Consider the following 26,600-nt stretch of genomic DNA (forward strand, 5'->3'; position numbering starts at 1 on the left):
TTTGCAACCGCTATAAATTTTGCGCAAACCAAATCGATAAACACTTATTGCGATTTTTTTTACCAAAAATAGGTAGAAGAATACGTATCGGCCTAAACTGAGGAAAAAAAAAAATGTATATATGTTTTTGGGGGATATTTATTATAGCAAAAAAGTAAATATTGAATTTTTTTCAAAATTGTCGCTCTATTTTTGTTTATAGCGCAAAAAAATAAAAACTACAGAGGTGATCAAATACCACCAAAAGAAAGCTCTATTTGTGGGGAAAAAAGGACGCCAATTTTGTTTGTCGCACGACCGCGCAATTGGCCGAATCGCAAAACCTGGCCTGGGCATTTAGCAACAAAATGGTCCGGGGCTTAAGTGGTTAAACAAATAGGATTTTTTCAAAGAGATGGGGAAGAGAAAATGGGGTCATCACACAGAGGGGAAGGGAAGGAGGTGCTCTTGCGATTGGGGGAGGGGGGGGTTATAGGTTATCCCCCAAAAAATTATTCTCAATGAAGGTGCTAACTAAAAGTATCCTGCTTGGCAATATACAAACATTTAATAACCGAATGTCAATTCTCATTGAAGCAATCTACGATCACACCACTTGGCATCTCTAGATGGTTATCAGACACAAGACGCCTTGTAGATTAGCCGGTAGCTGTGAAGTCTGGTTAGGTCTCTCCTACCTATGTTCTCCAATTACATTCGTTTATGATGGAGTTGCCAACGCTCACGTTACACCAGTGCAGCTGCCGATTCCCTGTGGCTCGTGTGATCTTAGTAATTCTGCTAGCCAGTGCATAACGAATGCATTAAGGAGGTCTACAACCATTTCATTTTCCAGCGCCTTGCTGGACCAAGTATGTCTCAGAGACTCGAGACACGCCAATCTCATAAAAAATATATATATACACACACAAGAAACTAAGACTCTAACTTAAAGTGGTAGTAAACTTTGATGCCATTTTTACCTACATGTAAGCTTAGAATAAAGCGTACCTGTAGGTTATTGTGGCTTCAGCCAACCAGATGGCCGGAGCTAGCGAACCCAGAAAAAGACCAGGTGAAGAAGATTAAAACCTGTCAGAGGCGACAGGGCGTCGTTGGAGGGATCCGTTGTAAAGGGAAGTCTAACATTATGTGCTAGTATGCACATACCAGCACATTATGGCTTAAAGGGGTTGTAAAGATTCGTGTTTTTTTCACCTTAAAGCGGGGTTCCAACCACAATTAGCATTTTTTAAATGTATGTCCTTTCATCATGCGTTTTTATAATATAAATCCGGTCACTTACTATTTTACAATCCGCCGCCGCTCCGCATAGTTATTAAAAAAAAAGATAGTCTATAAAACTATGTCCACACTGTTGTCATTTTGCTTGTGGGCATTGTGAAGCCTACAAGCACTTACTTCCTGGAAGTCTTGGATGGGGAGTTATAATGGGGAAGCGCACTGCATCCTGGGAAATGATGACAAACATTTCCCAGGAGCATTAGCGTGCTGAGGAGCTAAGGGAGATGTCAGAATCCTAGGTGATTCCGAAGGCAGATTTTGTGGGACAGCATAGCAACAGGCATTTCCAGGTGAGTAAAAAATATTTTTTTTCTTTTTAGGTCTAATGAGCACAATAATGAAAAAAAAATTTCGGGATGGAAACTCCACTTTAATGCATCTTATGCATTAAGGTGAAAAAAACCCTGGCAATCATGCCCCCCGTTTTACTTACCTGAGCGCGATCACCTGCTCTGCGCGTGCCCAGCGTCCTCGGTGTTGATTGGATAGATTGACAGCAGCACAGACATTGGCTCCCGCCAATCAAATCCAGTAACGCGGCTGCCGGGGGGGCGAGGCAGATTCATACACTCAGCAGCAATGGACGCCGAGTGTATGACACGAGAGCGCGCCCGCAAGATAACCCCCTCAAGAGGGAGCTTTCCCAGAGGGGGTTAGCTATTGCAGGGAGGAGCCGCGAAACCCCCCCGTGGGACCCCAGAACAGGAGGTTCGGGCCACTCTGTGCAAAACGAACTGCACAGTGGAGGCAAGTATGACATATTTGTTATTTAAAAAAAAAAAAAAAGAGAAAAAACTGAACCTTTACAACCACTTTAAACCTGCAGGGAGACCCCCCCCCCTTTTTTTGGTAACTTTACTACTGTTTTTAAGTGGTATTAAACCCTGGAACGGATCCCCTTCGCACACTCCGCTTGAGTGCTTCCGTTAGTACACCGCTTCTTCCAATCTGGACCTTCAGATATCAGATTTTACAGCCCAATATTGTAAATTAATAGATATATATCTAATACTTACCTGACCCCCCTCTCGCTTCAGCGATGTCCACGAGAACCTTGGCTCGTTGGGGACTCGCAATCCTGATTGGCTTTTGGCAGCAATGGGAGCCATTGGCTGAATGGACACACAGAGCTGCAGCTCGCGAGCTTTCACAGCAAACCAATTGCTGTGGGGGCACCGGGCAGGAGGAAGGGACCAGGAGCACCAGAGTGGGACCCGAGAAGAGGAGGATCTGGGCTGCTCTGTGCAAAACCATTGCACAGAGCAGGCAAGAATAACACGTTATTTTAGAAGAAAAAAAACACAAGACTTTAATATAGCTTTAATGCAGGGTATGAATGAAGAAAAAATGTTTTAGCTTTAGAACCATCAGCTCATCGCTTACAGTTATTATGTTTTGTATCACTTGACCTTTCACTTGTAAACTCTCAAAAGCAATGCTCCCTCAGCCTTTTTGTATTGAATTGGATTGTAACTGTTCCATCTTCCATTATTCTAAAAGCACGCTGCTAACTGTTGGTGCTATATAAATCCTGTATAAGAATATTAAATGCAAGCTGCACAACAAGTATTATAGCTGGAGAGTTGCACTCGGGGTGGTTGTATTAAAAAAAAGACAACTGTACTAAAAAGGCAGGGTGGATACAAATTAATGTTTAGAAAAAATAAATAATTTTTATTTCAATCAGATTTTTTTGATTTTTATTAAAATGTATTTTAATAAAATACTTTTAGAGTAAAAAATCTATCTAAATATCATTTTCCATTTAAGATACATTAATAATTTAGTTTATTCAGCATGAAATGGAGCTTGGTCGTGTAGCATGAGGCTGTATATTCTGAAATATTTAAATTTTTGGTAAAAATAATTGAATGAATCCAAGCTCTGCAAGCTGAGATAACATGCACTGTATTGATGCATTCATACAATGTCACAGTAACCATGAGATAAAACAAAGTTCAGGAATATTCCTTTATCCCATTGTTTTGCAAATCTATGTACACTAAAAACTGTATGATTGAATCGGTTCTGATATCGCTGTTTTACTAACCTGACAGCTTAACCACTTGATCACTGGGCACGTAAACCCCCTTAATAACCAAACCAATTTTCAGCTTTCGGTGCTCTCACAATTTGAATGACAATTACTCAGTCATACAACACTGTACCCAAATTAAATTTTCGTCCTTTTTTTTCACACAAATAGAGCTTTCTTTTGGTGGTATTTAATCACCGTTGGGTTTTTTATTTTTTGCGCTATAAAGAGAGAAAAAGACTGAAAATTCTTTAAAAAAAAATAATTTTTCTTTGTTTCTGTTATAAAATTTAGCAAATTTAGTATTTTTTCTTCATTCTTTTGCATAAATGTGAAAGATGAAGTTACGCTGAGTAAATAGATACCCAACATGTCACCCTTCAAAATTGCACACGCTCGTGGAACGGCACCAAACTTCGCTACTTAAAAATCCCCATAGGCGCCGTTGCAGGGTATTGTGGGGTATTGCAGAGTAGTGTGGGGTATTGCAGGGTAGTGTGGGGTATTGCAGAGTAGTGTGGGGTATTGCAGAGTAGTGTGGGGTATTGCAGAGTAGCTGCATCTGCTCTCTCCCCCCCCCCCTCCTCTCACACTGTACCGTTCGGTACAGAGAGGGGAGGGAGGGAGGAACCGGCGTCATCACATGACGCCGGTTTGTTTATAAGTGATCGCTCCGTCATTGGAAGGAGCGATCACGTGGTAAACCGCCGCTATCAGTGGCGATTTACCGTGATCCATCCGGACCCGGCGGTCACGGACATTCCCGTGTGCGCGCCCCAGAGGGCGCGCAATTCTGGGAGGACGTCCTCCCAGAGTTAAGCAACCGCCTTGTAGACGTATATCGTCTATAGGGCGGTTGTTAACTGGTTAATTAACTACCGCCACGTCCCTCACCTTGTTGTGTCACTGCCACATCACCAGCCATCCTATTAAAGTGAATGGGACTGTCGGTGAGTCATTAGCAGGTCAGAGGAGGAACCGCTGCGGGACAAAGATTACATTTGCTCTTTAAAAATCATGATTTAAATCAGGTCGATTTAATCAAAGCCTTTTTAATAGCAATTTAAATCATGATTTAAATCAAATCCACCCTCACTAAAGGTGATGTGCAAATATCCTTGATATAAGCCTCCATGTACATAAATCACTCCCCAAAGAGAGATGACAGTCCTGTGTGTGGCTAGTTTCAGACTAGTTAAAGCCTATTTATGACATGTTCTCTTTAAACAAAATTCTTTGAAATAAGGAATGCATAGAAGAAAGTGGCTTTGAAGTCTCCGTATCACATTTCACTCTCAGCTGACAGGTGCATAATACAGAGGCAAAACACCTGGGAATAATCCAATTCATAAAGTCCTTATCCAGGTATTACAGGAAGATCACAGCACTCAGGGACTGCAATGACATGACCTACTGACAGTGTATCATTAGAAAATGGTAATTCTGATTTCTTGATGTGACTGGGCTAGTTGATAAAACTGTGCTGTCAGGCAGGATTAGGCCGTGTCTATGGCCAGTCAATCATCAGCACCATATTGGGGGAGATATTCCCAGTTACATCAGTCTAACAATGGGCTCAATTACAGGGTGGTGTGTTTGTTTTATTCACATCATGAGAACGTATACACAAAATACATTACTAATCATCTTATACATCAACATGTTGCAAATTGCTGCAATTATTACTGTCTGGTAAACAATAGAAGACATTGTCACGTTCTCTGGAGATTACGCTGCCAGGAACCTTCTTGCATGGTTCATATTATTTAAGGAAACCCAGCGTGGTAATGCACACAAGAAAATAGACGTTAGGAGGATATAAAAGGTCAGTCCACCCAAAACTGATATTTTTCTTTTTAGTAAATGCCGGAGGGATAAACCACCCAACAATTTCTTGGGTAACATGTTGTAGTATGAGATATTCGCACTTGAGATTTGGAGTCTATACACCTGATGTGGTCATTATGAGGAGGCGATCTCGCGATTCGTGTCTGATGTTTTATATATTTTATGATGGGTGGAATGTAACACAAGCTTCTGGAACATGAAGAGGGCAGCAGAAACACCCACAATTCCTATGTGGAATGTTTTTAGGGAAACATGCTGTAAATGAAGCCGTATTACACTGCATCTGAGCACCACAAACTTAATTCATTTTTAATATTCAAAGCAAACTCCCCCATCCATCCATCTCCCCATGCTTTGAAAAACAAGGGCAATGTAGCATTTATTTCCAGGATTCCATTTGCCCTTTACGAAGTAGGTGAGGTTGGAAAAAAATACACCTATGTGTGCGAGTCAGTAGTACCTTGTATATCCCTGTATGCTGTGGTCGTCCAAGACCCCTTTCACACTGGCAGACCTCCCAACTTTTCAACATTGAACTGCGGGACATTAAAGTTGTTGAGCGGGAGGGCTTCTACTGCTATGGGGGTGTTTGCTACCGCAGGATGCCGAAAAAAAATCCACAGGACATTGAAGTTGTTGAGTGGGGGGTGGGATGGGAGGTGCTACCGTAGGATGCTGAAAAAACATTTTCACAGGTATGCACTGAGTCGGTTTGCAGGCGCCTGCAAACCGGCCTGAAATAGCCGCTGATGTATCTCCAGTGTCAAAGCAGCGGTGCGCTAGCAGCACGGTTAAAAAAAAGTCCTGCTAGCCGCATCTTTGGAGCGGTGTGTATACCGCTCCTGCCCATTAAAATCAATGGGACACCGTGGCTATACTGCCGGCAAAGCGCCTCAGCAGCTGTGTTTTTTTTTTAACCCTTTCTCGGCCGCTAGCAGGGGGTAAAACCGCCCCGCTAGTGGCAGAATAACACCACGAAATTGGCGGTAAACCGCCGACGCACCTCCCGCCCCAGTGTGAAAGGGGCCTACTAGTTTTTTTTAAGCTAATCGATGCTCCCCCCTCCCCGCTGAGATGCAGCGCCTGTGGAAAGGAATTCCAAATCCTTGCCGCTCTTACAGTAAAGAACCCTCTATGTAATTTAAGGTTAAACCTCTTTTCTTAGTTTGGGCACGCTGGTAGGAGGGTCACCCTTCCCGAGGACTCCTGGAATATATGACTAGAAATCTATGACTAGATTTGCCTAGAAAATTGGAAACTAGGAAGTGACTGAAGAAATACTGTCAGGAGGCAGTAGTAGTGCCTCCTAAATGCTTGCAAGCTGCTGCTATACCATCCTCTAAAAGGCGGAGGGCAGTACCACCAGTGCAAACAGCCCTAAATGCTGAGCACTTCTGCACACTGCATTTGGGGATATAGGTCATATAGGTATGCACAGGTAAAAAGGCAATTACAGCTGCGTACAGCCGTTACCGCCACGCATACACATCATCACAGCACAGAGAGGTGTTGTAAAATGTACACAGAGGTGTCTATATATAAAATGCTGACAGGCAGAGATAAGCACTTATGACAGAAGAGCCCAATAGGGTTGCTGGCATCATAATAATAATAAAAAAAAAAAAAACAAGTGAGAGATTTTTATTCTCCATTTATCTATGTTTTCTTTGTTTTAGTTACATATTTTTGTTTTTGAATAGCTTACTTTTATATAGTATACAGGTATAAAAATATGTGCAAGGGAGCCTTCTTTCTCTCAATAATTTTGCAGATAAAAAGATGTTTGTTTCCTCAAGCTGTTTATTAGAAATTAAACAAATTAATTGACTAAAGATGAAAACTGGAGTAAATGTTGCAACCGATGGCCAAATGTTTGCCAGGTGGGGATTTATCTACCATCTTAGGGTGCCTAATTAAAACTTCAGAAAACAGTAGCGACTCACCACAAACAATTGAGAATGCAGAGTGCAACAGGAGAAACAACAAGTGCCTCTAAAATGTCAGCAAGATTCAGGAGGAGCCCCATTATTGTGAGTTACACTCAAAATTAAGAGCCTTTTATGACAAATTCTATTTGAAAAGTAAGCCTTTTCCTTACAGAAGACACATAAAAAATAAAAATTAAAGGGCCTCGCAATGCAAATATTCTTTTTTGTGGTTTATACACACTTTAAAGCCCATCTCTAAGATAATAAACCCCTTCACACGTCCTCTTCCCAACCCCCCCCCCCCCCCCAAAGAAAAATCCCCATTTACCCAACATATGTGATCTGATCATCCAGCATTGGGCCCTTCTCTCCGTTTACTTTTTGGATGACATTTCCTCCTCTGGGTGCCTGCGTGACATGTAAAATTCCCATTGGCCGACTAGTAGAGGGACCCAATTAGGATCCAGAAAAGGATCTACATCAGCCCAAGAAAGAGTGCCGAGGACAGTCTAGCAAGGGCTACCAAAAAACATCTTGCTTGCTGGATGGTTCAGATGGGAAGTGTGTTAATTTTGCCAGGAGTTGGGCTTTAAACAATGGTGGTTAGGACTAAGGCCTTATAGGCTGAAACGCGTCAACTGACTTAATCTGCGTTTGTTCACTATGGCTAAATTAAGAAATTAAGAGCAACAACCAGAGTGCGGATCATATTTTCCTCTTTGAACAATGGTGTTGGTAAAAACTTGCACAGTAAAGTTCTTAAAGCGGGAGTTCACCCGAAATTTTTTTTTTTAACATTAGATTGAGGCTCATTTTGGGAAGCAGAATCGGGTGTTTTTTTTTTAAATCGAAGCAGTACTTACCGTTTTAGAGATAGATCTTCTCCGCCGCTTCCGGGTATGGTCTTCGGGACTGAGCGTTCCTATTTGATTGACAGGCTTCCGACAGTCGCATACATCGCGTCACGAGTAGCCGAAAGAAGCCGAACGTCGGTGCGGCTCTATACGGCGCCTGCGCACCGACGTTCGGCTACTTTCGGAAAATCGTGACGCGCTGTATGCGACTGTCGGAAGCCTGTCAATCAAATAGGAACGCCCAGTCCCGCAACCAATACCCGGAAGCGGCGGAGAACATCTCTAAAACGGTAAGTACTGTTTAGATTTAAAAAAAAACACCCGATTCTGCTTCCCAAAATGAGCCTCAATCTAATGTTAAAAATTTAGTTTTTGGGTGAACCTCCACTTTAACTCTGCCTCCCAGCCCTACATATCTTGTACTTCTGTATAATGAGGTGTGTGTGTGTGTTGGCTCTGTGCACAAGGCTAGGCTCCAAAGCAGCCAAATCCCCAGGCCCGAGTGTAATCCCATTGGGGAGTGGGTTAAAAAAACTAGCTTGGTCCTGTGCAAGTTTTATCTTTTTTTTTTTTTAAAAAGGAGCAGTCAATCCTCGCAGTGTAGAAGCATGGCAAACGGCTACCCACATATGCTCCGGTAGCCTTACTAAAAATCCTTTTTCAGTCAAATCAAACCTCATCCAAAGAGAGACAAGACCAGTGTAGCACAGTCATTGTGCAGTGCTACTAAACAGAAAGCAGACCCTACATATGTTTAAGTAAATAGGAGTATAAAATAATATTTTAAGATAGACAGGATAGACAGATTTACCAACCATACTCAAAAACACAGATTTACGCCCCTACTTGACAAGGTTATTTGTTATCAACAGATCACAATCATACATAGCTAAAGCACCGACGCGTTTCGCTTCATTACCTTTTCTGAGCTCTGACAGATCTCAGTCTGGGAGATGCCATCAGCAATACGATGTAAATGGGGCTTCAGCACCTCTCTGGAACTCCCTCGGATGAATGCTGCCAGAACCATTAGGTGGGAAGCTAGGGGAGACTTCTGCAGTGCTGGCATGATCAGCTTGAGAAACACTTCAGGGTTCACAAAGGTTCCAATCAACTCTGCCGCTTTAATACTCTAAAACAAAAGATGTTGCATACAAGGTTATGATTATTATCACACAACTATGTATAATATACTAAACACATCATTGTAACATGCCCTGTAAATAATCTAAATAAAGTAGAAATTCAGAACTTGTCGGCTACGCAGTCAGAAAGGTGTAGTTTTTTCATTGATCTACTTCTAATTCACAAAGTGAATTTGCTCTACAATAAGTAAGTAGGGGGAAAAAGAGAGAAGACGGTGGGAGTATTAGGACAGAAGGTGGGGTCCTACTCTTAGTGAAATGATTGGATTCTTACTAAGGTAAGGGGGTTATATGAGGGTCATTTAAGAATGAACTCTATTTTATTGACTAATATCACATGTGTTATGGTATCACAAGTATCAACTTTTACGTTGCACTTGAATATCTCTCAGGGGAACCTTATATAGGAAAATTTAGGGTAAATACTATATTTCCGTTATAACGGTTTGTGGACACATGATCTTTTTATTTCTTCCAAATCTGTTTATTTTTGAATAAAGATCGTTTATTCGATTGTGACCTAAGTATAGTTAGGAATATGTGATGTCGAAATGTATCTTCCTGTAATGCATTGTGATGTTATCCTTGATGTATGAACTCGATTGTACTGTTTATATTTTCAAAATAAACTTAAACTTGATTGAAAAAAAAAAGAAAGGTGTAGTTACAATAAAGTGAACCTGTCACAAGTCTAATGTACTGTATTTATTGGCGTATAACACTCACTTTTTTACTCTGAAAATGGAGGGTAAACTGTGTCTGCGTGTTATACGCAGGGGGCTGTGAAATGTTTTTTTCCTGAAACTTCCCTCTAAAAGTTAGGGTGCGCGTTATACGCCGATAAATACGGTAGCTGTTATGTGTAGACAGTTCTTAGCACATTTAGGATCACATAGTTGTCTGACCCAATCTTCTCTATTCACCATTCACATTTTGTGGCCAATATGGAGGAAACTGAGTAGAAAGAGGCCCATCAGAATGCAACTATTTAAGATCTAGTCAAAGTTTGGATAATAAATTACCCAATGCATTGGAGCAGTAGAGGCACACTGAAAGTGAAAATGTATCAGGCACTTTGAGGCGCTTGCCAACACAACAACGGTTCGTTTAGCAACACGCCACAGGCATCTTGGTTGCATATTCTCACCTCAGTTCCCATCTAGGTAAAGCACAGTTGCTAAAGCATGGCAGTAGACGAAAGGCGAGCTATAGCAATTAAAAAACGGATTCTAACCCTTTATAATTCCATAAAAAAAAAAAAACTTCTGTATTAGTCTCAGGTGACATTTTCCGAAAAAAAATAAAAAAAAACTGGATATCCATACTATTAGATAGTAAAAACACAAATATCAAGCAGTGACGTAGCAGGGGATCCTGATTGAAGTCAATAGAAGTTGAATCCATGAATAAAAACAAAGGTAAAAAAAGGATATTACAAAAAGTGGCTACAGAGCTAGAGAAAATTATATATATTAATATATATATATATATATATATATATATATATATATATATATATATAAAATATATATATATATATATATATATATATATATATATATATATATATATATATATATATATATATATATATATATATATATTATATATATATATATTTTTAGGTACTTATACAGCGCCGTCAATTTACACAGTGCTTTACATATACATTGTACAGACACATCGGTCCCTACCCTCAAGGAGCTTACAATCTAAGGTCCCTAACATTCATATACTAGGGCCAATTTTTAGACGGAAGCCAATTAACCTATCAGCATGTCTTTGGAGTGATATCCATCCTCTTAGGACATTAACACAAAATGGAGGCGTCCTTGGCGGAAGGGATGCTGAACTGAGAGTTGGCTTATAATTTGTTGGTTTTCCATTGCCCCTTCCGTAGGCAGCAGCATAACCCAACTGTATCAAAATTAATTTGCCCCTCAATGAACAGAACAATAATGAAATACAGTCTCACTAAGTCATAAGACCTCCACATATGAAAACATGTTAAAGCTTAGGACTTAAAAAACATTCATTGGGGAAAAAAAATAAATCTGAGTTGTACAAGCTGTCTTTGTGTAATTTGACAGAGGAAATATGCTTAACACCTGAGACTCTAAATAAATTCAATCTTTTATTTCTTGTGAATAAACACACACCAAAAGCAAGCTCCAACCATGTCCACTACCATCCATCTTTACCTTAAATACCATTAATTAAAGCGTTGCTTAAACAATGCACACATTTCATGTCTCTTAAGTAGATTTACAATCCCCTCATTAAATGTCTAAAATAATATTTTACAGGAACAAACATTAAACATATATAATTTGTCATAAAAGGTGAGTAAAGTTATCATGCTTCTAATGCTTTATTGAATGGAACTGGGGAAAAGTACACAGGAAATCACACAGACCTTTTTTTTCTCTGTGTTGAATTAAAACCATCTTTCTTTACTTATAATAAAGCTGAATACAAGCCAGCAATACTGTGAATCAAATACCAGAAATTCAAAGCGCCGTGACCGATTCTAGCATGACCTGCAGTGCTCCCAATCAATAAATCTGCCAACATTAGAAGTGCTTGCAAAGATTTTCAAACTGCAATTGTTTGTTTTCCAAAGAAAAGGGGAAGAATTGCTGTAGCAGGTATAGTATATCCAGCTAAGAAAAGCAGAAGTGGGAAACTCCCTCACCACCTGTCAAGCTCGGTAACAGAACAGGATGCCATTCCCAGCCATATACATTAAAGGTGCATTTAGCACAAATCACAAATGCCAGTGCAATACAATGGCATGGGTACAATAAATTACCGTATTTATCGGCCTATTGCACGCACCCCTAATCTGGACGTGAAATTCCTGAAATTTTTGTTTTTTATTACTTCCAGTTTTGGTGTATTGCCCGGCGTCCATCGGCGGCCTTGTCCGGTCCAGCGTCAGTCTGCGGCCTTCGTTGTGTCCTCCTCGCTGGTCTCTGAGCCGACATATACCGAGCGCAGTACACTCGGGCACGCTTGGCTACTCTCGCATAACCGCGAGGGGTGCCGAGCATGGCCGAGTGTACTGCGCTCGGTATAGGTCAGCGGCCGCATTCAAACACAGCGCGGGAAGCGAGTATCGGCGTATATCGCGCACCCACGAATTTGCCCTGATTTTAAGGGCAAAAAAGTGCGCGGTATATGCCGATAAATACGGACCATAAATTTTTCTGATTATACAGGGTTTATATAGCGCCAACAGTTTGCGCAGTGCTTTACAACATGGGGGCAAACAGTACAATTACAATAAAACTCAATGCAGGAGGGATCAGAGGGCCCTGCTCATTAGAACTTACAATCTAGAACGATTATGATTAATTTAACCTTCACAGAGTCAGATAGCAGGTTGGAGGACTGCAATGATGTAATCAGTGGGAGGACCAGGCGATTGACACCCCAGGAAATGTCAATTTTTCTTTAGACACTTCAGCCAGCAATTCCTTTATAATACAGCACTGTGCATGGAAAGAAAGTACGTGTACCCCGAGTTTAGCAACAGTTGATTTACCTTAGAATTAGGCCTCGTACACACGATTGGTTAACCAGAGGACAACGGTCTGATGGACCGTTTTCATCGGTCAAAACCGATCGTGTGTGGGCCCCATAGGTTATTTAACCGGTTAAAAAAAAAACAACTTGCTTTAAATTTAACCGATGGATTGCTAACCGATAGGTCAAAACCGGTCGTTAGTAGGCACGACCATCGGTTAAAAATCCTTGGAAGCATTGAACTTCATTTTTTTCAGCACGTCGTTGTGTTTTACGTCACCGCGTTCTGACACGATCGGTTATTTAACCGATGGTGTGTGGGCGCGACGGACCATCAGTCAGCTTCATCGGTTAACCGATGACAACGGTCCTTCAGACCATTCTCATTGGATGGACTGATCGTGTGTACGAGGCTTTAGGGCAGGGGTAGTGAATTAAAATTCACGGGGGTCCGGACGGAAAAAAATTCTTCCAGCGGAGGTCCGAATGTCATATTGGTGCTATGATGCCACATGATATACTCCACTTCACAGCGCCCCCCCACCACACACCTTTAAGACCCACACACCATCGAAATCGACATAAAAATCTCAAAATACATTTCTTTAATTTTTATGCAGCACAGATCAGTTGCGGTGCATAGAAACAGAATGCATTTTGTACCACACTGCTCAGCACGCAGGGGCGCTGTTTCAATGTGAACAGGACACATAGAAAACAGACCTGTGTTTTGCCAGTGCAAAAATCATAGAACCCCTTTTACATCAGTGTCCTCAGCCCCCCCCCCCCTTACATCACATCCCCCTGCCCTATCACAAACCCCCCATTACAGACTGACCCCCCCAAATCACAGATCCCCCTTTTCCAGACTGACCCCCCAAATCACAGACCCCCATCACATACCAATCCCCCCCAATCACAGATGGACACCCCCAGCACAGACTGATTCCCCACAATCACAGATGGACCCCCCAATCACAGACTGAACCCCCACAATCACAGATCCCCCTATTACAGGCGGACCCCCCCCCAAATCAGATCCCCCAAATCACAGACCCCCTATTACAGACTGACCCCCAATCACAGATGGACCCCCCCCAATCACAGACCACCCCATCACAGACTGAACCCCCCCACAATCACACACCCCCCCCCCCAAATCAGACTGATCCCCCCAATTACAAACTGAACCCCCCACAATCACAGAACACCCCATCACAGACTGAACCCCCCCACAATCACCCCCCCCCCCCAAATCAGACTGATCCCCCCCAATTACAAACTGAACCCCCCACAATCACAGAACACCCCATCACAGACTGAACCCCCCACAAACACAGATCCCCCATCACAGACTGACCCCCCAAATCAGACCCCCTATAACAGACTGTCCCACCAATCACAGACTGACCCCCCAATCACAGACCCCACTATCATAGACTGATCCCCCCACAATCACAGACTGAACCCCCCCCACAATCACAGACTGAACCAATTACAGACCACCCCATCACAGACTGAACCCCCCCCCCACAATCACAGATCCCCCCCTATCACAGACTGACCCACCAATCACAGACTGACCCCCCAAATCAGACTTAACCCCCCCCCCCCAATTACAAACTGAACCCCCCCACCCACAATCACAGAACACCCCATCTTAGACTGAACCCCCCACAATCACAGATCTCCCTATCACAGACTGACCCCCCCAAATCAGACCCCCTATCACAGACTGACCCACCAATCAGACGGACCCCCCAAATTCACAGACCCCCCCATCACAGACTGAACAACCCCCTCCCTACAATAACAGACCCCCCCCCCCATCGCAGACTGACTTCCCCCCATCACAATCCTCTCAATAGCAAACCCCTGTCCTGTCCTGTCGTGCACAGCACAACACTCCCCCTCCCCACAGAAAACCTACCTTCTTCACACAGGACATGGAGCGTGGCCGGGCGGGACCTTTCCCATTAAAAGCGAGTGATTTGTTGCTGGGACCAACCTGCTGCCTAGCAACCAATCACCCACTTTTTAACTTAAAAAGTCCCGCCCATTGTCCAGCGCGGTCGTGATTCATGTTTGTGTGAATAAGGCAGACAGGCAGTGTGGGGAGGGGGGAGTGCAGAGACGGCACAGACCTGCTGCGCCTGCCATGCTGTGTATATAGCGGCATCGGCACGCGGGCGAGCCGGCCACAGAGACACACAGGCGAGGCTGCGGTCCGGGTAGAATGGCCACTGGGGCCGGAACCGGACCGCGGTCCGCCATTTAGTGACGCCCGCTTTAGGGCTCTTTCACACGTCAGTTCAGTTTTTCAGATCAGTTTTTTTTTTCATCAGTTGATCCGTTTTTCCATCAGTTTTTCGTCAGTTTTTCATCAGTTTTTCGCATCAGTTTTTCCATCCGTTTTTTTTTTTTTTTTTGGGGGGCTTTTTACATAGAAAAACGGATGTTAGCGGAACGGATGATAAACGGATCATCCGTTAACGTCCGTTTTTCGTCCGTTCCGTTTTTTAGACGGAAGAAAAATAGGGTTTTCTTCCGTCCAAAAAAACGGAACTGAACGCAGACGGATGCTAACGGACGTTAGCGGATGCTCATCCGCTAACGGACGCTAGCCCATAGGGAAGCATTGCGGTCCGTTAACGGACGTCCAAAAAACGGACGAACGGAACGGACGTGTGAAAGAGCCCTTAGGGTATTTCATTGCAGGCCAAATCAGCATTCTGTTTGCCCTCAAAGGGCCAGTTGCATCTATAAAAAAGACTATATAAAATGTATTTACTATTTTTAAAGGATAAGTTCACCTTTCATAAAGTGGTACATTACACCCATTTTCGAGGTGTAACATGTTATGAATGCACCGGCACCTCCCCCACTGTACCAGCTAGCGGGGGATCTTCTCCACCCGCTAGGTTTCAAAATGCGGGGCTCTGCCCACCCATCTGCGTCACTCATTCTCAGTGCTGTGTGAATGGAAAGTCATGAGGTCCAGCAGCCTTTCTTTGGCTGTCAGCTTGTACAGTTTTCAATTAACTACCTGTGTGGGAGCTGTGGTAGTTCATTCAGTTTACCTCACAGCATGTATTGCTTCCCTGTATGAGGTACGAGCAAGTCTATACACTGACAGGTCTGCAAAAGACCTGCAAGGTAACCAGCGATGGTGCAATGCTTTATAGGCTCCTGCAACTAAAAATAATAAATGCTATTTTTTTTTACCTGCAAATTAAAAAAAATTGCATTTATAATTTTTTTCAGAAAAGGTGAACTTATCCTTTAATTCTTTATGTCAGACAGATCATGTCCAGTCATGTTAACGATGTTGAAGCTTCAACAACTGTTCTGCTTTTTATGATAGATTGTTAAAATACAGATTTGGTATTACGTGTAAAGAGGAAGTTTTAAGGGTTCATGTTCAAGGCCCATACAAACGTGTGCATTGTGGCAATGTGCACATTGCATGTCAGTTCACCTACTTGTGCGTGGCGTGTTGCAGTGCCATTCATAGTGAATGGCACCCGAATGAATACTATAGCAAACCCCAAAGCTCCATGCTTTGTGGAGCACCAAAACACATATACCATGCACTGTATATGGTCATATGCATTTATTTATTTTTTTATCTTTTGGCAGTCTATTCCTCATGAATGGGTGAATGGGCTTGATCAGGGGTCTCAAACTCAAATTACCTGAGGGCCACAAGACAAGTTTTCATATGCCATGGGGGGCCGCATGCAAACTTTCAAACTTCAAAAACAACAGTACTGGTGTCAGCGAACACATTATTAACCCCCAGCACTGGTGTCAGCGAGCGCATTATTACCACCAGCACTGGTGTAAGGCAGGGTTTGCCAAATTTGCTTGGAATCTAGGAGCCAGCTAAAAAAGTTAGGAGCCAGAAAACGCACCCCGTCCCGACGAGCTTGCGCGCAGAAGCGAACACATACGCGAGCAGCGCCCGCATATGTAAATGGTGTTCAAACCACACATGTGAGGTATCGCCGCGATTGGTAGAGCGAGAGCAATAATTCTAGCCCCAGACCTCCTCTGTAACTTAAAACATGCAACCTGTAGATTTTTTTAAACATCGCCTATGAAGATTTTAAAAGGAGAAAAAAGTTTGTCGGCATTCCACAAGCGGACGCAATTTTGAAGCGTGACATGATGGGTATGAATTTACTCGGCGTAACATTATCTTTCATAATATTAAAAAAAAAAATGGGGATAACTTTACTGTTGTCTTATTTTTTAATTGAAAAAAAAGTGTAATTTTTTCCCAAAAAAGTGCGCTTGTAAGACCGCTGCGCAAATACGGCGTAACAGAAAGTATTGCAACAATCGCCATTTTATTCTCTAGGGTGTTAGGATAAAAACTATATATAATGTTTGGGGGTTCTAATTAGAGGGAAGAAGATGGCAGTGAAAATAGTGTAAAATGACATTATAATTGCTGTTTAACGTGTAATGCTTAACTTGTAATTCCAACGGCCACCACCAGATGGCGCCAGCTCACATCTGGTGGTAATAACTTGTAATACCAACAGCTCACCACCAGATGGTGCCAGCTCACAAAAAAAATATATATATTTTTTTTTCCCTCTTAGCTCCCCCCACTTCCGCCCTGCCTGCGGGCCATTTATAACTGGTCCGCGGGCCGGTACTTTGAGACCACTGGGCTTGATTAACACAATGCACATTAAATATGTGCTTTAACAAATGTTGGCGCATATGGCCCCTCAGACTTCATTTTAGGGGCTAAAGTGCGTGCAAGACTCAATTACCTTCCTAGATTTTCTTCCTTTTGGCCTGTTAAATATACCATTTAAGGCAGGTTGTTACATTTTTTCAATATGTGCAAAAATGATTGCTAATCCTGCCAAAAATCCAACGCTCTTCTGTGTCCTGTGCACTCTGCAATGTTAACTCAAGCCGTGTTAATATCTCTGCCCAGTTCTTCTATATAAACTATAGAACAAACATGCCCTATGTTACAGAGAAGGAGATTGGGAAGGGGTTTAATAAAACTAGCATTTCCTGTCCAAGGGTACATTGGTGCGCATCTATAGATACAGTACAATAGGAAAACGCACTGTCCCTCTAGGACAAGAATTTGGTTATTGGTAGCCGTGGGGGCTTAAAGCAGAACTAAAAAGGTAAAAAAAAAATTCCCCATTTTGGATAGAGTAATGAAGGGTTAGGACTATCATTTTTGTGTGCCATTGTGGAGATTTCCCTTAACGTCCTGTCTCATATTCAAAAAAAAAAAAAAAAAAGCGGGAGGAAATTCTCCTTTGGAAGACTTCCCGCTGTTCTGGGGACAACCCAACATTTAGTATTTTCATTTACTTAAATTTCAGTGATAATGGAAAACAGGACAAATAGAGAAGGCCTAGTAGAAGCACTGGCAGCAATATAAAAACCTGACAGATATTCTAAATCCAATCTATCAAAAAATAAAATAAAAAATTATTAATAAAGGTTCTGCCTTTGGTTATCTTTTAAATGTTGGATTTTACAGTAAGTGAAAAATTTGTGTAAAAGAAACTTACCTTAGGAAAAAGTTTTTTGAGCATTTTCTTGGGGCCAACAGCCCCAAACCGAGGACTACAACATCCTGCCCTTACCATGAACACCCAAATACTGTGTAAACATAGGATAACCAGTTTGTTTATTAATAAAGGGGAAAGGGGCAGCTCTTTCCCCCCCCCTGTAGATACATTTATTCTATTTCTTGAGCTGTCTAAAAGAAAAAAAAATGGTTGTGCTGCCATATATCTCTCAACCAAGAAGATTCAAACCTTTACTGAAAGCCGATAGTTTGAGAATAAAAATAAAGATTTGATTAGTTTGCATTGAGCAGTAAATAATGTATTCAACACCCAGGACATTGATTGGACTACCTAACCCTTTACAATGGTCTACAGGTATCATCAGTGGACAGACCATGGGATATCTACAAATATTGTAAACGGTGGATGATAAAGACATGGCTCCTAGCAAAATGTTATTTCTATGCCTTACAACTGCTGTATGAGCGATAAGGACAGTACACAGTAAAAGCATGCTCTTTCCATTCTATTGATCTAAACCCACAGCACCCAGAATCCTGCTGCCCTATATTCAATGCAGTTTGCAAGATGAAAGCTTAAAAGGGGTTGTAAAGGTTCATTTTTATTTTCTAAATAGGCTCCTTTAAGCTAGTGCATTGTTGGTTCACTTACCTTTTCCTTCAATTTCCCTTCTAAATGTTTTTTTTTTCTTTGTTTTCTTTGTCTGAATTTCTCACTTCCTGTTCCTCCTCAGTAAACTGTTCTGGCTGACTAACCCCCAGCCAGATGATGGGGGCAAGCTTACTGAGGAGAAACAGCAAATGAGAAATTCAGACAAAGAAAAAAAAAACATTTACAAGGGAAATCAAAAGGGAAAAAGGTAAGTGAACTAACAATGCACTAGCTTAACTGCTTGCCGACCAGCCGCCGCAGTTATACAGCGGCAGGTCGGCTCTGCTGGGCGAGAGCACGTAGCTATACGTCATCTCGCCGAGCAGCCAATAGGGGCCCCCCGCTCGCTCCTGACTCCCGCGCGTGTGCCCGGCGGTCGCGATCACTGCCGGGCACCCGCGATCGCTCGTTACAGAGTGAGAACTGGGAGCTGTGTGTGTAAACACACAGTTCCCGGTCCTGTCAGGGGAGAAATGCCTGACCGTCTGTTCATACAATGTATGAACAGCGATCAGTCATTTCCCCTAGTGAGTCCACCCCCCTCCCCTACAGTTAGAACACACCCAGGGAACATACTTAACCCCTTCCCTGCCCCTAGTGTTAACCCCTTCCCTGCCAGTGGCATTTTTATAGTGATCAATGCATTTTTATAGCACTGATCGCTATAAAAATGGCAATGGTCCCAAAAATGTGTCAAAGGTGTCCGCCATAATGTCGCAGTACTGAAAAAAATAAATAAATAAATAAATAAATTAAAAAACCCTGATTGCCACCATTACTAGTAAAAAAAATATTTTTTTTATAAAAATGCCATAAAACAACCCCCTATTTTGTAAACGCTATAACTTTTGCGCAAACCAATCAATAAACGCTTATTGCGATTTTTTTCCCCGAAAAATATGTAGAAGAGTACGTATCGGCCTAAACTAAGGAAAAAAATTGTTTTATATATTTTTGGGGGATATTTATTATAGCAAAAAATATTAATTTTTTTCAAAATTGTCGCTCTATTTTGATGATGGTGATCAAATACCACCAAAAGAAAGCTCTATTTGTGGGGGAAAAAAGGACGCCAATTTTGTTTGGGCGCCACGTCGCATTACCACGCAATTGTCAGTTAAAGCGACGCAGTGCCGAATCACAAAGAGTGCGCTGGTCTTTGACCAGCAATATGGTCCGGGGCATAAGTGGTTAAAGGAACCTACTTAGAAAATAAAAAAATGAGCCATTACAACCCCTTTAAGCCTGATTGCTGTGGGGCCAACCCCCCCATTACATGTTTCTTTCAGTTCTGTAAATCTACTGCAGCATACAGAATACTACTCACATTGTGCACTACTTTCTCTTCCTCATCCAGACACGATCGGTACAGGGTACTGAGGAGCAGCTCCATGTGCTGAGTGGTATGATCTTCTGCATGCATCAACAAGATCACTAGTAGCTGAGATGCTTTAATTCGAGTTCCTGCAACCCAGTCAGTTATATCATGACTGACAGCTGGAAGAATCTTAGACAGGTTTCTGAAGATGAGCTCACGGCAACCCAGCCCAGGTCTTTCCACTGAAAAAGAAAAAAGGTGCAATGAAACCAACTCTGACAAATGCCTGATGGAATTAAAAGGCAACACAAACCTCCAGTCCAAAAGGCTTATAAGCATATTCTAAAACATACAGTGGCCCAGATTCAAGTAGAATCGCGCAATATTTGCGTGGGCAAAGAGCAAATTTTTTTCTCTGCGCCCACGCAAATATTGCGCTTTGCCCGCGATTCACGGAGTAGTTGCTCGGTAAATTGCGCGGGCAATATGCCAAGCAGCCGGGCGCAAGGCTGCCTAATGTAAATGATCCCGCCGGGGGCGGGAATCATTTAAATTAGGCGCGCTCCCGCGCCGAGCGAACAGCGCATGCTCCGTCGGGAAACTTTCCCGACGTGCATTGCGGCAAATGACGTTGCAAGGACGTCATTTGCTTGTAAGTGAACGTGAATGGCGTCCAGCGCCATTCACAGTTCACTTACGTAAACGACGTGAAATTTGAACGTCGCGAGCGGGAGGCGCAGCTATACTTTAGCATTGGCTGCGCCTGCTATTAGCAGGAGCAGCCTTATGCTAAAGGCGCCGTACGGAAACTCCGTACCTTGCGTGAGAAGGGCCCGCGCAACTTTTGTGAATCGGTGGTAGTATGCAATTTGCATACTACACGCCGATCACAAAGGCCGCGTCCCCTAGCGGCCAACGCAAGAATGCAGCCTGGGATGTGAAGGCATAAGGAGGCTTATGTTTGTCACATCCTAGGCTGCATTCGGTGTAATGAGGTTCCTGAATCAGGAGCACTCGTTACACCGGAGCAAGTAAGCACTTGCGCCGCGCAACTATGGTTGCGTGGGCGCAAGTGCTTCTTGAATCTGGGCCAGTATGTACAGACTTGTGATCATGTCTCACCTCCTGCAGGATAGAATGAAGGGCAGGGGTCACCAAAGTCCTTCTTATCTTTTAGATCATCTTCATTCTCGCTTTCCCACTGAAAGCCAACTTTCTTCCAATAATCAAGAGCAATCTGCCTGCATTTAGAGATGAAAAATGAGCAGAGATTCACAATAACAAATGAAATGGCACATGAACAGTTATTTGGATTAAGCATCAACTGTCAAGCAGGTGTAAACAAAAAAAAACACTATCAAGCTTTAACGCTCACTCTCTCACATCCAACTGTACAAGAGTAGTGTCTCAGGAAGATGCTGCGCTCCATGAGCAGGGAAACTCCAAAGCACAAAGAAAAATAAAGAAAAAAGGAAGGCACAAACACCCAGCTTATAACCGTAGAATTTATTAAGAAGCCGAAAACATACTCAAACATGAGGACATCACAAGCATTTAAAATCACAACTCCAAAATAGTAAATCCCAGATCGCTGTGTTGGGTACTGATGTGTTTTGGGAGACACGCCCCTTTCCTCAGAGCTTAAAAGGGGTGGTTCACCCTAAAAACTACTTTTTTTTATTACACTGGCCCCCCACATTACAATACGATTAAGGCTATTATTTTTTTGATGCTGTACATACCTTTGTACAGCATATTCACCCGTTGCTTCGGGGTTGCGAGTCCAGCGGGAGTGGGCGTTCCTAACATGTCTGTGATTGACGTGATGACCAAAAACGAGCTCCCCCCCGTCGCGTAAGCCGCGTCACGATTGGCGAAAGGAGCCGAACGGCAATGTGCATGCGCAGTATAGCGCCGACTCGCCGTTCGGCTCCTTTCGCCAACCGTGACGCGGCTTACGCGACGGGGGGGGGGGGGGGGGGGTTGGAGCTCGTTTTTGGTCAAAATGTCAATCACAGACATGTTAGGAACGCCCACTCCCGCGGGACTCGCAACCCCCGAAGCAACGGGTGAATATGCTGTAGAAAGGTATGTACAGCATCAAACAAAAAAATAATAGCCTTAATCGTATTGTAATGTGGGGGGCCAGTGTAATAAAAAAAAGTCGTTTTTAGGGTGAACCACCCCTTTAAGGAGGAAGGGAGCACGTCTCCCGAAGTGTGTCAGCTTTCCCGACACAGCGATCTGTGATCCACCATGTTGGAGTTGTGAATATAAATGCTTGCGATGTCCTCATGTTTGTGAGTGTTTTTGGCTTCTTAATAAATTATATGACGATTAAGGTAATGCACTAAGCGTTTGCATCGTCCTTTCTTTTCTTATAGGTGTAGAAAAAAAAAAAAAAAACTATTCCAGGATAAGAATCAGCTATTGAAATAAACTTTTAGTAGGGCAATATTAAAGGGGTTGTGAAGGTAAAAAAATGTTTTCCTAAATAGCTTCCTTTACCTTAGTGCAGTCCTCCTTCACTTACCTCATCCTTCCATTTTGCTGTTAAATGTCCTTATTTCTTCTGAGAAATCCTCACTTCCTGTTCTTCTTTCTGTGACTCCACACAGTAATGCAAGGCTTTCTCCCTGGTGTGGAGTGTCATGCTCGCCCCCTCCCTTGGAATACAGGAGAGTCAGGACGCCCACTAACACACAGCTCCTTTCTCTATCTGCAACGTAGAGAGCGTCCTGACTCTCCTGTAGTCCAAGGGAGGGGGTGAGCACGACACTCCACACCAGGGAGAAAGCCTCGTATTACTGTGTGGAGCTACAGACAGAAAAACAGGAAGTGAGGATTTCTCAGAAGAAATAAGGACATTTAAAAGCAAAATGGAAGGATGAGGTAAGTGAAGGAGGACTGCACTAAGGTAAAGAAAGCTATATAAAAAAAAGTTGTACCTTTACAACCCCTTTAAGCATGGAGGTTTTCTTCTGAAGATTCTAGTTTCCTTGCTATGATGCGGTTTCAACGGCTGCAGTATTTTCTGACATATGTACGTATGCAGACATGGAGTCGTGGCTTCATTCCTGACGTTCTAATCCGTGAGCTTGTTGTAGCCAAGTGTATTATAGAATTAAAGCCATAAGAAATGAAAATGGCAGCCCACTGAACTGTGGATGTTGGCTAGAGAAATAATACATTTATAAAAAGTCTAAAGCTGACCCGGAGATGAAAAATTGTCTACTGCACAACTAGGTGTGTTTTCCTAACAACTCGCATTTTAAGGAGGTAGTTAGCAATGCCAGCCCAATCGTTTCACTAGAAATTTTCTTTAACATGATCAATATACCAATTTTTTTATTTTTAGGTGGTTGTCAAAATAAAACCTTCTGTCACGTATTTTCTACTACTACTTCAAGATCCTTCCAGTGCTGATCACATGAATGAAGAATTAAGCATTTGGTCATGAGAAGGGGAGGATGGGAAATGGTTCTATCCTTTCATGTATTTTCTTGAGCAGCATTTTATCAAGGAAAGATAAGAATTTTAGCTTAGTCTCCATCTAAGCAAGACTGATAACAGTTAAACATTTGTGAGTAACCCGACATTCAAGGAAAGAGGCTAGAGTCCCTTTTATTTTGTACATTAGTTTGCCTGGGGAACGCCAGTGGTTTACTTAAATAGGTGTCCCAATTGCCAGACTGTTCTACTGACCAGCTTTCTCTATAGCAGGTAACAGAAGTACAAACTTTGAAATATTAAAACTTAGATGTTCTCCGTGGCTTCCGGGTATGGGCTGCGGGACTGGGCGTTCCTATTTGATTGACAGCCTTCCGACCGTCGCATACAGCGCGTCACCAGTTTCCGAAAGTAGCCGAACGTCGGTGCGCAGGTGCCGTATAGAGCCGCACCGACGTTCGGCAACTCGTGACGCGCTGTATGCGACCGTCGGAAGGCTGTCAAATAGGAACGCCCATTCCCGAAAACCATACCCAGAAGCGGCGGAGAACATCGATCTCTAAAACGGTAAGTACTGCATTGATTAAAAAAAAAAAAAAAAAAAAAAACACCCGATTCTGCTTCCTGTAATTAGCCTCAATCTAATGTTAACATTTTTATTTTCGGGTGAACCCCCGCTTTAAGCAAAGACAATATTAACTGCAATGGAGCGGTTGCACATAGCAACTTCTAGGATTCCTATAATCTTCCCAGGGAACATGTGAAGCAGACCGATAGGTTGCTATAGAGCAGGGGTGGGCAATTATTTTTTCGATGGGGCCACATGAGAAACTAAAAATATTTTGGAGGGCCGGGCCAAAAGGCTAAACTCAATACTGCATAAAATCAATTGTATTTCTTTATAAAAAGCAGTAAATATCATTGTTGGACAACTGGTACGAGTACTTGTTATAGACATGGTACAGGAGGGGGACAGAGGCTGGGGACATGGCACAGGAGGGGGACAGAGGCTGGGGACATGACACAGGAGGGGGACAGACGCTGGGGACATGACACAGGAGGGGGACAGAGGCTGGGGACATGACACAGGAGGGGGACAGAGGCTGGGGACATGACACAGGAGGGGGACAGAGGCTGGGGACATGACACAGGAGGGGGACAGAGGCTGGGGACATGACACAGGAGGGGGACAGAGGCTGGGGACATGGCACAGGAGGGGGACAGAGGCTGGGGACATGGCACAGGAGGGGGACAGAGGCTGGGGACATGACACAGGAGGGGGACAGAGGCTGGGGACATGACACAGGAGGGGGACAGAGGCTGGGGACATGACACAGGAGGGGGACAGACGCTGGGGACATGACACAGGAGGGGGACAGACGCTGGGGACATGACACAGGAGGGGGACAGACGCTGGGGACATGACACAGGAGGGGGACAGACGCTGGGGACAGGCAGCCACTGTTTAATCAATAACAATTGATTAAACAGTGGCTGCATGTGATGGCACAGTGGCTGCGTGTGATGGCACAGTGGCTGCGTGTGATGGGCACAGTGGCAACAATTGATGGCACAGTGACTGCGTGTGTTGGCACAGTGGCTGCGTGTGATGGCACAGTGGCTGCGTGTTATTGGCACAGTGGCTGCGTGTGTTGGCACAGTGGCTGCGTGTGTTGGCACAGTGGCTGCGTGTTATTGGCACAGTGGCTGCGTGTTATTGGCACAGTGGCTGCGTGTTATTGGCACAGTGGCTGCGTGTTATTGGCACAGTGGCTGCGTGTTATTGGCACAGTGGCTGCGTGTTATTGGCACAGTGGCTGCGTTTGGGAACAGTGGCGACAATTGATTGCACAGTGGCTGCGTGTGATTGGCACAGTGGCTGCGTTTGATGGGCACAGTGGCTGCGTGTGATTGGCACAGTGGCTGCATGTGATTGGCACAGTGGCTGCGTTTGGGAACAGTGGCAACAATTGATTGCACAGTGGCTGCGTGTGATTGGCACAGTGGCTGCGTTTGATGGGAACAGTGGCTGAGTGTGATTGGCACAGTGGCTGCGTTTGATGGGCACAGTGGCGACAATTTATGGTGGCACAGTGGCTGCGTGTGTTGGCACAAGTGGCTGCCCTGCCTACTGTTATCACCGCGGCGGGGAACATTACAGACAGCGTTCGTTTGAACAGCTGTTTTCCCCGCTGCGCATAGACACTCCCCCTTGGACGGATCTGTCCAATCGCGAGCAAGGGGGAGTGTCTATGTGACTCCCCCTTGCTCGCGATTGGACAGATCCGTCCAAGGGGGAGTGTCTATGCCCAGCGGGGAAAACAGCTGTTCAAACGAACGCTGTCTGTAATGTTCCCCGCCGCGGTGATTAACGTGGCAGCGGCGGCGATTTCGGCGGCGGGGGGGGCCGGATTAAAAGGTCCGCCGGGCCGTATACGGCCCGCAAGCCGTAGTTTGCCCAGGTCTGCTATAGAGGACAATTCCAATTTTACACCAATTTTCATAGGTTTCTTTCTCTTTTAATTAGGGCTGTGGAAATTAATTTTGATTGGTACTCACCTCTCCGCTTGCTTCCGGGCCTTCAGGGAGTTCCTTCTGAGATCCGGTGACTTCACGGACACCGGCGGGGCTTGCCGTGTCCATCTGAAGGGCTCCTTTGCTGTGCCTTCATATCTGCATGCTGGCAGGACCTTACTATCTGCCACACATTTTTATACAAGTATCATGCTTGGCTACATGTTTTTATGACTGCTTTTGCTACCGTTTGGTATTACTCGCACCATTTTTACAGTTTATGTAGCTACATCGATTTTATCTCCAGTGCAATATTTATTTTGTTACTTACTTGAAGACTAAGTTTTAATGCTATTCCCATCGAGCGCTGCCTTTGTGTGTTTTTTGTATCGTTTTCCAGTGGTAGGTAGCTGCACTGGGAATCAGCTAAAAGTAGTTGGATCTGTATGTGCGTTATAATTAATCGATA

General features: G+C 43.6%; 1 protein-coding gene across 1 annotated transcript in view; it reads right to left on the reverse strand.

Annotated features, from left to right (window-relative positions):
* DNAAF5 (dynein axonemal assembly factor 5) overlaps positions 1-26,600 on the reverse strand; it is an 85,430-nt gene that overhangs the window by 41,073 nt on the left and 17,757 nt on the right. The window contains exons 4-6 of the mRNA XM_040356772.1: positions 21,290-21,408; positions 20,177-20,409; positions 8,869-9,081 (exon numbers count right to left, since the gene is read on the reverse strand). Of these exons, the coding sequence (XP_040212706.1) occupies positions 8,869-9,081; positions 20,177-20,409; positions 21,290-21,408 (565 nt within the window). The remainder of the gene's footprint in view (positions 1-8,868; positions 9,082-20,176; positions 20,410-21,289; positions 21,409-26,600) is intronic.

This window comes from Rana temporaria, chromosome 6 (genome assembly GCF_905171775.1).
Source record: "Rana temporaria chromosome 6, aRanTem1.1, whole genome shotgun sequence".
Taxonomy (NCBI): domain Eukaryota; kingdom Metazoa; phylum Chordata; class Amphibia; order Anura; family Ranidae; genus Rana; species Rana temporaria.